The 13,654-nt window shown below is 34.4% G+C and overlaps 1 protein-coding gene across 1 annotated transcript in view; it reads right to left on the bottom strand.

Annotated features, from left to right (window-relative positions):
• The window catches only part of LOC111086224, a 70,138-nt gene extending 59,948 nt beyond the window's left edge, over window positions 1–10,190 (bottom strand). The window contains exon 1 of the mRNA XM_022388184.1: window positions 9,899–10,190. Within this exon, the coding sequence (XP_022243892.1) occupies window positions 9,899–10,129 (231 nt within the window). The 5' untranslated portion in view covers window positions 10,130–10,190. The remainder of the gene's footprint in view (window positions 1–9,898) is intronic.
• Window positions 10,191–13,654: the final 3,464 nt, after the last annotated feature.

The raw sequence follows: 13,654 nt of genomic DNA, 5'->3' as shown, positions 1-13,654 counted from the left end.
GTCCGCAGACATACCGCTGTGCTACTGGGGGGCTTACTGAACAGTAACTCTGTTCAGCATAACTTCGTTGTTTTCCGGTACACCTAGCGACAAAAACTGTTACCAGTATATATTGTTAGTATTTTTAATTCATGTTAAATCTAAAATACTTTTGTATCAATAAAAAATATTTGTACTGCATCATTTTTAACGAATGCAAAATAATAAATTATAAGTTTTATTAAAAAAATATTTTTAAATTCAAATATATGCTTTATAGTTTTGTTTAAAATGTTTCTTACTTAAACATTTTCTCAAAATTTCATTCTTTATCAGATTTATATAGTTTGATTTAATGTCAATTATAACAAAGATGGGTAACATAAAATCAAATAAGAATATTCGCCTGTATTTAAAAGTGCATTATAAGTCTATTTAATGTATATCGCAATAAAACCCTACATTTAGTGTTACTGTTATACATCAGGCAACAACATTGTTTGGTCACTCCGCGATTGTAACCTTTATATTTGCCTCTAAGATATAGTAGAAAATAAAAAGTAGACCGGTTTTTACCGGTCAGTTTCCTTCCTATGGTCGGTAATTCGGAATTAAGGACGAAGCTACTCTACCTGTACTACGCACTGACAAACGTGCTGCAATGGGACTTCACAATTGGAGGTAAAAGAACCTATGCTTTGGCCAGTACTAAACTCTTCTAGCTTGTAAAAAAAAAAGAACAAAAAAAGTGTAAAAAAATTGAATATTATATGCCAAACAATAGTTTAACAAGCAAAGTTTAATGATTCGAACACGGAAACGTCACGAAACATGCAAATACTTATTTAGAAAACCAAAGTAATTTTCCAGTTAATGCTGTTCTTTATATTAACATTGTCATTTAAAAGCTCTCGAGGGTTTAGCAGGTTATGAAATATTTTATTTTTGTATACTTTGGATGTCCAAAAGTAAAGCATATAGTTATTTTCGATCAACATTACTCATTAATTTGACCTGAAATAATATTAATAAAACTTCCCCAAAATGTCAAAAATCGATTTAAGATAAAAATAAAAATCAACGTAATCGCTGTTGTTAAGATTGAAAATTGCAAAAAGCCTACATCAAGCAAGGAAAACTATGTTTTATTCATTGTATTTATATATTTCTAGGCACATAATAGGTTAAAATGTTATAGTTATTCTGCTTAATTAATAACTAAAATAAAATAAAATTTGTATACGTACTAACAATAGCCATATCGTGTACGTTTTGATAGCCTACACTTATCCCTATCATGTAAAACAGTAAGTTGAAAGGGAATATATATAGATATATTAATAGGTACGTATCTTGCACGTTTATTCTACTTCAACATTGGCCACATTTAATATTGAGTACTTGATGTTGGCGCTACCCAGCATGACTTCTTGTTATCCAATGCAGCTAGCGCCAAAACTCGGTGGCAGTAGCCACCATTTTTAATTCACGTTGATGATAAAGATATATATTTTACTGATACTGATTACGGAGTTGAAGCTTTCGAAATTTGAAATAAGTTGTAAAAATGAATGAAAATGTTACCTATGCGACGATAAGGGAGCAAAAACTTGTTTCGAACCTAATAACTTTATAATAGTCACTCCTCTCATTTTTTTTTTTTTGGGTTGCGAGCATTCCAAGATACCCGAAAATATTTTCTATACATCAATCTCCCCTTTTACTGACTTTTTGTCTTTCTCCCGTCTTTTCCCTCTGGCCCTTCTTCTAGATGTGTGTCTATACATATACATGTATACAGTAAATTCACTATTTTATATTATACATAGATATATATATATAAATACAGCGTATTTTGTGAAAGACAATACCATCGATTTATGGAAAAAGTCCTTCTGATTATGTTATATCTATCTGTCTATCTATCTGTATCTTTTCGTCTTTCTCTCCTCTTCTCCAGCCCCCCCCAGTGGCACAGCTGTATGTCTGTGGACTTACAACGCTAGAATCCTGGTTTTGATACCCGTGGTGGACAGAGCACAGATAGCCATTGTGTAGCTTTGTGCTTAGTTACAAACAAACAAACCTCTTCAGTTAATTTTTAGGCAAACCAAACCTCTGATGTTGCGTCACGTGATTTTAAGTACAAATGATTAGTCATCAATCTTTTTTTGTGGAGTTTTTTTTTCTTTTAAATCACAGTTTTAATTTCGTAAGAATGTTTCGTTTTAAGATATAAAAATGTAATTCGTTTGTTAGTTCTGCAGATGAAAATGATCCAATAGTAACATACAACAGAAACATTACTGTGGTAGATATGTTTTCATATGTTTACGGTAACAGCACTTTAAACTACATATCAACTTAGCTCTATTTCAGGATTATGATCAGAGTTCAAGGTTTTCGAATGTTTGTTTCTTCGTAGCTCACCGAACTGAATGCTTAAAGCCACAAAGTTTCAGCAGTCCCATTATTTGTATGTTTATAATAGAGTTGTTTTATAGTTTTTATTTTGTATGTTATTAAGCTCGTGCTGTCCAGCTGTTTCTAACTCTTGATGATGACTTTGAACTTTGAGCCTGTGTTGTCTACTTGTTTCGTTTCACAATGCATGTCAATATGCGGCAGTTCTTATCAAACATGTTAAAATATCTTTGTGCCACTGTTGCTCTTTGGACTTGGCGATTTTAGAAATTATAGTTCTTGGTGACATAGCTTAGAGATTGTTTCTCTCTTTACATCAGCAACATGTTTTGGTTACATATGTAGCTACCAGGTGGACGCTTATTACTATCGTTCTTTCAGTGCTTGTTTGACTCCTCTATAAACACCTGGCATTCAAGTTGAATGTGATTTACATATCTATTGTGCAAACTCATTCATCTAGAGCACCTCAAGGAAGATTATACAATAACAGTTCCTTACCTTCGAAAGAATATTGAGTTAATTTTAATGACTAGGTCGGATTACTCACCTGTCCTGTGATTGGGCCAGATCAAAAGCTACAGATAATCACAGGACAGGTAAGTAAGGTCAGAGCAGAAGGTCAGAAGCTACAGATAATCGTAGGACATGTAAGTAGCGCTAGAGCAGAAGCTACATATAATCACAGAACAAGTGAGTAAGACCAGACCAGAAGCTACAGATAATCACAAGACAGATAAGTAAGGCCAGAACATAGATATAGATAATCGTAGGACAGGTAAATAAGGCCAGAGCAGAATCTACAGAAAAGAAAATAACAGTATAATTTAACTTATTGAAAGATATATCTATTGAAGTAAAACCTACTAAACAACAGTGATATGCCGTGTAACAAATCTCCTCGTCAAGTCTTACACTTAGAATTAAACAATCATCAACTCTCTTCAGCTACATTGAGAAGATAGCTACTCCCGTTGAAATGAAGGATAATATACAAAGTAAACTGTTACTATGGGCAGCCATCTGGAGATTATAAACCAAACTTACACACTAAATTTGGTATTCCCTTCTCATATTGATCAAAAACTTGTACGAAAAACAAGTAAAAGTTTGGATGGCAGCGTTCGAATATATCAATAGATATTAACTTAGGATTAACTTATTTTGTAGCTGAGTGTAAAAGTACCATACAAAGCATGCTTAAAGATAGGATTCTTAGTGTGTAATAATCTTATATATATTTCAAACTGTGGTGTCTGTCTGAGCGCTCGTCTGTCTCCCGTTTGAAAAGCTGCGCACACGTTCACATTTCAAAATGTGACGTAACTTAAAGAATATAAATATAGATTTTCCGTATGTTAATTGTGGGCGGCTCTTAGCATGACTGAAATGCTCAACAATTACTTTTCGAGGTGGGCTGTATAGGTATCTCAGAGATTTGGCTCTGAGTGAAACCAAGAGTACAATACAATTAACCTTTTAAAGTCCGTGAAATAATTTAAAGTGATTGATTAACTGTTTCTGTCACTGGGGACGGATACTTTTGCTTATAGATAATAACTTAGGGTGAAATTATTTTGTTACTCCGTGTAACAGTAACATGCAAAGCGTTAATATCAGCTAAAAGATAATTAGTTATATTTGTGTTCAAATAAAATAATAACCATGAATATTAGATGGTGTTGTATTTAATTACTACTAATTCAACAAAATATGCAGCTGTTTATTTAGCTATCTATCTAATCAGGACTTAGTTCACCGTTTCATCTCTGTGGCTTTCATCACACACTTCTGTTTCGCTGCTGTCCGGTTAAACATTGCATAAAAAATACTGAAACAGTAACTGCTGAAAGAAAAAATGCCACAATATTTATTTTCAATATTATGCCATCTAGTGGCTCAGCGGCAAGTTTTAGAGCATATAACATTTAAAATCGAGGTTCGATACCTGACCTGTCATGAACACTGCTCAAATAACCCATTTTGTAGCTTTACATTTAACAGGCCCGGAATGGGCCAGGTGGTCAAGGCACTCGACTCGCAATCAGAGAGTCGCGGGTCCGAATCCCCGTCCCACCGAACATGCTCGCCCTTTCAGCCGTGGGGGCGTTATAAGAGTGGTGAGGACTACCTGCCTTTTCTCTAGTCTTACACTGCTAAATTAGGGACGGCTAGCGCAGATATCTCTCATGTAGCTTTGCGCGAAAATTCAAAACAAACAAAACCATTTAACAGCAAGTAAACACAATTGTAACATTACATACAATGATGATGGTGAATATAAGAATATATAAACGAGTGATGTTATAGAAAGCAATTAACTTTTTAGATAACCTCTACTTCTTACAGTGATAGTTGTTACGGGTTTCTTCTGGACACTTAATCTCCTAAATACTGTTCTGTTTCTTTGTACTTTGTTTCTCCTGAAAATAATCGTCGTTATGGCAACTGTCGTGAATGAAATGAAAATAGTGAAAACATTTCCTTTTGATTAATGCTGCTTAGCAACTTGAGAGAAAATTAAATCATGTTCATCCCTTGAAGTTATCAAGCATGATTGAAGCTATGTGATAACAAAACTTGTCACGTTGTAAATAAAACAACAGACCTTCTCGCTAGGAATAGTGTTAGTAAACATGAATGTTTTTTATGGCTTCAAATAATCAATTTAACAGATGTGCTCAACTATCAGTTAGTTATATATATACACACACACATAAACCGTTATGAAATCATGCCGAAACTGTTATTGTTATTTATTGACATAATACCTCAACGTCATTTCCTGTTAGAATGATGTCACTTCCTGTCGTTTTTAATTGGCTTTCAGAAGATTTGTATTACGCGAGTTTAAATAATCTGTATCTAACTGCGAAGCAATTGAAGGAATAATAAACATTCCTGTGTATAATCTGATGTGGTAACAACAAGGATAAAAACATCTGGATAAAATTCGTTAATATTCAAAGTCATATTGCTAGTCAGTGAGTTTTACATAACGGGTCTATTCAAAATCATATTGCTAGCCAATGAATTTTACATAATGGATCTATGTTATATTTTGATATTATTAATAGTCGAAAAATGCCTATTGTGAAAAAGTGTTCCCAAAAAATAAGTATTTATTTTCAGGTAAGAAAGAAACAACTCATAAAATGAACACTACAAGAATAATTCATTTAATTATAAGTGCAAACTTACAGGGGAGTTAGAATATTAGACGTTTAAGATTCCAAAAATGTTCACCCTTATCAGAATGTGAAAGAGGTACATTTTATTTTAAGTATCTAAATAGTGTTGATCCTAAGAAAACTATTTCATGACAAATGTCCTGGAATTTTGAACGGTGCAACTTTAGCTTGGTAGATCTGAGGAAGGAGATTGTAACAGATGCGGCTAAACACCAACTTATTTAGACATAAAGCGTTATAAACGACTCTAAAATAAGGAAAGGAGGAGAACAATATGCGGGGAGATCTTGCAAAAGTGTTGGCAATATGTTTGGAATGTTATCTTTGAAAAAAATATTTTAATAAGTTGAAACATTAAGAAAATAATATAAGCACCTTTATTCTTTCCTTTCTTGATTTCATTCCAACTGCAAACATTGATACTTGAATATTGCTTTCATATTTTATTTTTCAGGATCTGGGTGCTCACGCTTATGTTCTTTTAACTTTCCACACGTCATGATTTTGAGTGTCATTATGACTTAAATCCTTGTATATTAACTCTTGAAAGACAATTGTCCCATTTATTTTTAATAAAGTACTTAAACTATTTGTATACTCGTAACTCAATATTTTAAATCTGTAAACACTAGAATATTTTTGATCAAATGCTTTTTGATATATAGCTCATTTTATAGTCATTTTATGGTAAATGTCGAAACCAGCGAGAGTCAGCACAGCTTAGAACACTCATTGTCTAGATAAAAATTCTAAAGCGTTTTGAAAGCTAACAAAAAAAGAAAAGAGATGAACTGGATTTATCTCAATTCACTTCAAGAACTACACTAATATTTATCTTAAATAAGTTTGTAAGCTGTGTAACTGTTTTCTAAGTTACTGTTTAGCAGACTCACGGCAATTTTCTGTTTAAGTATTTAATTGCAGTTATGTTTCTTTCTCTTCTGTGTTTTATAGGTATATAATAACAAAACGATTTTTAAAAAGAACAGTTTTTTTTACAATTTCTTTGTTTACGACTGTTCACCTTTTAAAGTAGTACAGGTAAAAAAAGGACTAAGGCCAGTAATGTCTTTCCCTCGATCTTTCAATGAAAAATTTCTATCAGCAAGACACGTGGGAACTTTTATTGCGTATAATATCAGTATCGTTGCAACTAGGCATAAATTATATATTATAAATACATAAATGCATAATTAAATCTTATGATAGTCTTTTCACAATGGCACAGCGGTATATCTGCGGACTTACAACGCTAGAAACCGGGTTTCGATACCCGTGATACAAATTTTAACGGTTTTGTTTGTGTTTGAATTTCGCGCAAAGCTACACTTGGGCTATCTGCGCTAGCCGTCCCTAATTTAGCAGTGTAAGACTAGAGGGAAGGCCGCTAGTAATCACCACCCACCGCCAACTCTTGGGCTACTCTTTTACTAACGAATAGTGGGATTGAGCGTCACATATAACGTCCCCACGATTGAAAGGGTGAGCATGTTTGGTGGGACAGGGATTCGAACCCGCGACCCGCGGATTGCGAGTGGAGAGCCCTAACCACCTGGCCATGCCGGGCCCCGTGATAGACAAAGCACAGATAACCCAATGACTAAAACTGTCTTAAAATAAAGAGAAAAGTCGGCTTTCAGTTTTCTCAATTTTCCATTGAGAGATTACTTTTCGCTGTATATTAGACCAAAAACAAGCATTGTTATTTCCTGCAACGGTATTGTGTAAACTGGGGAGTTTACTTTCATCTTTTCATTTCAAAATTCCATTTAAGTTTAGGTTGTGTCCCCATGTTCTATGATTTTTTTTTGTTTTTTACAGAAACATAGCTGGGTGATTTCCTTGTTTAAAACCCCTGTGCAACACAAGAGTGCCTCTGAATTCTTCATAGCGAAGCAAGGTGACAAGATGGCATAATACGTTCTCAAGTTTACCGCCAGCAGGAGAAATTTATATAGTGCTGCCACCAACCTGCGCCAACTCTGTTACAAGAACTTAGAGAGGCACTCAATAGATCCCTAATTCTTACTTTTTCTTCTATTGAAAATTAAATATCAAAGTTAGTTGACGAACGTATTCCACAACTCCTCAGATTTATCTATATTCATTTGCATCACACTCTGCCCCCTGGTGGTTCAATGATAATTTTGAGAACTTATAACGCTAAAACGAGAGGTTCGATACTAGCGGTGGCATAGCGCAGCTACATTAATATGTAGTTTTGCGCTTAAACACAAAACAAACAAAGCCCACTCTGTTCTGCTCCTACATTATTTCAAACTTGAAAGATAGATTATCAAACTTATTAACGCACACGCTATACTATACAACATTATCTTTTAACCATTTATAAATGGTATTTGACATTTTAGGAAAGATGTTTTCTTTCTTCTTCTTCTAGGATCTATTAATGATAAGGAAGACTATTGCCTAAAACGTTTTCCCTCACAAAATAATAACAAATAATATTAGATCAAGATCCTCAGTTATAACTAGATAATAAACGTCCAATTGTATAAGTAATTATGTGTTGTTTTAAGACTAATAATGAGTTCGTAATCGTTATGGTTAATTTTATATTAAATATACTCCAGATCTAATACCTGTGTTTTAAAAGATATTGGAGGAATTTAGGTTTGATGTCCAGTTTTAAACCGACTTAAACTTACACCTGTCTTCCTTCAGCTATTTAAACTGACATCTGTCTTCCCTCGGCGATTTTTACTGACATCTGTCTTCCCTTGGCGATTTTTACTGACATCTGTCTTCCCTTGGCGATTTTTACTGACATCTGTCTTTCATCATGAGGGAAAAGGAATAATACTTCAAACATTTTCCGGGGTTCGGTCTTTTTCTGTTGTTGTTGTTTTAGGTCTTACGACTGTTTTTTTTTTTAGGTCTTACGATTTTTTTGATTTTTTTTTGCAATTACAATGAAAGTTAATTGTTTAGAAGTACAATTCTCCTATATTAAAGAAATTAAAAAACACTACTTATAGATTCCGCCATCAAGCTGGGGCGGGTTTTTAAAAATAATGAGTGGTGAAAAACAAAAACTTTTTCCATCTTGGCCTGTTGTGACTAGATGGTTAGGGGCTCTCGACTCGCAATCTGCTGGTTGCGGGTTTGAATCCCCGTCATATCAAACATACTCGCCCTTTCAATCATACTGTTACGGTCAATCCAACTATTCGTTGGTAAAAGAGTAGCCTAAGAGTTGGCGGTGGGTGGTGATGACTAGGTGTCTTTCACTGCCACATTAAGGACGGCTAACGCAGATGGCCCTCGTGTAGCTTGGCGCGAAATTAAAGAAAAATCAAAATTGTTCCATTTCTCAATAGAATATTTTAATTGATTACGACTTTTTGTGATGTGCTCGACATTATGTATGATTTAAACACTCTTTTGTGATGTGCTCGATATTATGTATGATTTGAAAATCCTTTTGTGATGTGCTAGATATTATGTACGATTTGACCACCCTTTTGTGATGGGCTAAATATTATGTATGATTTAAACACCCTTTTGTGATGTGCTAGATATTATGTACGATTTGACCACCCCTTTTGTGATGGGCTAAATATTATGTATGATTTAAACACCCTTTTGTGATGTGCTAGATATTATGTACGATTTGACCACCCGTTTGTGATGGGCTAAATATTATGTATGATTTAAACACCCTTTTGTGATGTGCTCGATATTATGTATGATTTGAACACCCTTTTGTGATGTGCTGAATATTATGTATGATTTTAACACCCTTTTGTTATGGGCTGGAAATTATGTACGATTTGACCACCTTTTTGTGATGGGCTAAATATTATGTATGATTTAAACACCCTTTTGTAATGTGCTCGATATTATGTATGATTTGAACACCTTTTTGTGATGTGCTGAATATTATGTATGATTTTAACACCCTTTTGTTATGGGCTGGAAATTATGTACGATTTGAACACCCTTTTGTGATGTGCTCAGTATTATGTATGATTTGAACACCAAAATGAAGGGATAATAAAGCTATATTTTAAATCCATATGTATAATACTTGATATCAGTGGACTCCGGGAATACAAATGAATCATTCCAGTAAAAGACAGTAAAATCGACAGAACCTGGTTTCAATATTTACTAAAATATTAATTTCAAAATAGTTTGTGTTTGACCTTAATTAAAATGATGGAGTACTGGATAAAAGGATAACCAGGTGAGGAAAATACGAGTTATAATTTTCAAAGGTCAAACGTCGATAAGATACAGGACAAGCTCTCCGATTTCTCCTTATTTTTTTAAGAACTTACTTGTTTTCTTCCTCTTAAGATACTGGCTACTTCTAGACCATGGCACTCGTCTAGTTCGTGATGATCCAGCTTCAATTTTTCAATTTCTCTGACAGCAAACTTCAGCAAAGCATCTAGTTCTGCTTGATCTATATTCTGTACGTCGAAATGTTTGATGGCATTCTGTTCGCTAAGACCAGACCCTACACTACCGGCTATCAGTAGAACTAGTAGCATGGTCGCAGTTAGCATACTCTCAGGTAGAATTTTAGTGGTCACGTGCGGAAGACAACGCTGTCTGCTAACGCGTGCGTCTGAAGTTGTGAACTGAATGTCAAGTTCTTTAGTATTATAACGTGGTGTTATAACGAATAAGTTTGCCACTAGGCGGCGCAAACACATAGCAAGCTCACACAGTGCGCAGTTGAAAGCCCTTTTTCGATGCCAAAATAAAAAAAGAAAATGCAATAACTAGTCTATTTTTCTTCTATAAGACAACTGACGCAGGATACAGATGTAATGGATGTCCGTCAGTAAAAAGTTCAAAGTGAACTTGAATAGCCGTCAAGTCTGTCATTTGAAATTCAGGAATTCTTTATTGCGATATAAAGTGCCAACATCTTACAACAGAGAAAAAAGCTTCGCTACACATTTCGAGTTTAAATGGTTCTTTATATATATAAAAGTCCAGATTCTCTTCATGCCAACTCCGGAATTAGCAATGCTTAAAAAAAGTCACAAAAATTTAAAACTAGCTGTTTGGACAATTTTCAAGGAAGGAGACTGTAGAAGCTCACAAGTCTCTACAAACTAGAGTATGCTTCATCGATTTTGTTATGTTCGCCTTCGAAAATCATTATACGTTTCTTAGTAATGTTAGATGAAACACGAAGTAAACCCGATCACCCAAGCGCTTTAGGAAAATATACATATCTCCTTCAAGGGTGAATTTTGGATATTGTGTATTCATACTTACACGTCATAAATAGCACGTATCAACCTGTTAAGGCCAACTTTCTTTCGGAAGATAGACATGTCTTCTTCAAGAATGAATTTTAAATACTGTGTGTTCATACATACACATACACATCATATATACATAACTCATATTAACATGTTAAAGCCGAATATTTAATGATTTTTTTTAAATAAAAACTCATATTCAAAATTTATAGCTTAAGAAACTGAAAAGTTTTTATCTGCACGTTTTATAAATGAATTCATTTCATTGAGTAATGTATATATTTTTTAACATTTTAACATTAATTTCGGAAATTTATATTTTTCATTCAATATCTTATGGTTTTGTTTTCTTCTAATTTCACCTTTGCTGATCGATTTTATCGAAGTCATTAAAACTTAGTTTGGTGACCTGGAGTGGGCTATACTTTCCTAGATTAAGATCTCTCTTACGTAAACATCCTACCAATAAGTAAATAGACACCTACTCCAGAAAGAATGGCATTTCATTATACAAACAAAGAGTATTAGATTACCATTATTATTTAGGGGATCTGTAATTTTCAATATTTAAGGCAGAAACACAGTCACACGTCGTAATGACAAAATATGAAATATGGATCTATTGGGCTGCTCCTTACTCCTGGCGAAGAAATATGAGTACATCCATAGAAGATACTTGAATCCAATATTTTGTGAGTGTGTTTGAATGAACAGGAGCTCCACTTTGCTTTGAAACACTGCCTTATCTGATAAGCTGGTCATTGGTATCAACAACTAAGCAGAAGTCCTTACTCTAGAGCTGTGATGTATCGAGCTAAGGTATTTCTAAATATACCAACACCTTAGTAGATCCAGTAGTAACCACAAAGAACTTGAGGTATTACGAAATTCAATAAAAATTTTCTGACTCGGGCTGATTATTAAGTAAGAAAGACACTCCACATAATGCAAATAAAGTGGAAATTTATTTCTATTTATAAAGCAAATCAATCAAAGTATCCGAACACTTAAGGCAACCCTCAAACTGAAAAATTGGCTTTATAGTGCCATCTTTTTTTAGTGCTCACGCGCTACCCACACCACTATTGGTCATTCCAATGAAATAAGGATGACATAACCTCAAGTACCACCTAACCTGGACAACATCGACTTCTACCTTTATATGGTGTGTTGTCACAATCTTTCTCACGAGAAAGTACATATGGAACAAACTGGGAGTGATTCAAAACAATAGGTAACTAGACCAAAATAAATTGGTCACACTCCATGACTATCATTCTATTTATAAAACTATAAATATGACTGGAATCGTGTTAGTGAAAGAATACTCTAAGTGAAAATCAAACGTTTATCTGACAAAACTAAAGGAGACAGAAAACATCAAATAATTCCTCCCTCCTTCACCTTCAGGCCATTCTCATTTATTCGTTACTTTAAACATTACAATTCAATGAAACATGTTTAAAAGCAAAAAAAAAAGCTTATTGTTTGTGAAACTGGATTGAGTTTTCCCCTCCACCGTGAAATACTTACGTAACACCACACCTAGACATTACGCTTTAACAATGACACAACTTAAAAATCAAGTGGTTATCATATGATGTGGGGTATATATCTTATCATGAAACACTGTTTGGTGGCTCAGTAATTGATGTTACAATAAAATGATAGTCTTAACTACTGGTAACTCAGCCAAGATCAGAAGATTGTGGGTGACATGACAACCAGTTATTAGAGGTGTGATACTGCTTCTCCACTGGTGTTTCCTTCTCTAACACCTCTTGAAGTGTTTAAGGAAGTGGTCCAGTGTTTCTCTGGCCCTTTAATTTCGGGGAAGAAATCTGCCTTGATTCACTCAAAGAAACCTGTTGTGATGGCAACAGCCTATCTCTCAAAGAGTCTCGGACAACACCAAGCTAAGAATGTCTTAAGCATCGGGAGTATTGTGTTCGTGGACCCCTACATTTGTATGAACATTATAACTCTTCACTGGGGTGGCAAATTAACAAGTTGCCAAGAGCAGCTTACCTAGGAGGTCTACCCAATCCTAGATCTCTCTCTATGACCCATGTTTGCATTGGCAGCATTGCTAATCACCTTTAATACTCTGGTATAGGGTAGAACTGACCAGAGTTGAGGTTCGTCATTCAGCCTCATCTTCAATAGCTCACGTTCCACCATTATAACCTTTACTCTATCATGCTTCCTATGCGACAACGTGAGAGTTATAACTCAGCAGTTCTGGAGGTCTCAGGCCATGGTACTTCTCCTTTCTGGATCTGCAGCAACAACAAGATTATGATAATGGGCCTTCACACCAATAGCAAAAGTCCAACATCTGGGAAAATATCATTCTGAGACATGACCACTTTTTCAGGCAGCTATCCATCCTTGGTAATTAATTATTTCTCTTGGTTATAAGATTTTTGTCTCTTAGAAAATTCCATTTCCTGTCCTATCAAGATTTTTAATGTTAAACTACCTATGAGTTTAGAAGCTCACAATAAAATACACTCACTAACAAACACGTGAAACTCCACAATAACAAATCTTGGTCATGGCACCAAACTTTCTTCTTATTATTTTGTTCTGTGGAACTACCAGAATACTGATTTCCCAATCATATTTAGAAAATGTATTATAGAATTAAATGTGGATTATTTAAATGTGAAAGAGATTGAAGAAAGACATAGACTGAACACAATGCAAGCAAAGAAAAAGCGAATTTTACTTACAACAAAATTCAATCACAGTAAAATAATGTATTTAACTATGCAACAACCAACAACACTTATACTGGAGATCTGGTTCTAG

Source organism: Limulus polyphemus, unplaced genomic scaffold, assembly GCF_000517525.1.
Source record: "Limulus polyphemus unplaced genomic scaffold, Limulus_polyphemus-2.1.2 Scaffold933, whole genome shotgun sequence".
Classification (NCBI taxonomy): domain Eukaryota; kingdom Metazoa; phylum Arthropoda; class Merostomata; order Xiphosura; family Limulidae; genus Limulus; species Limulus polyphemus.
Note: the sequence above shows the minus strand (reverse complement) of the source record. Positions and strands in the feature narration are given on the sequence as shown.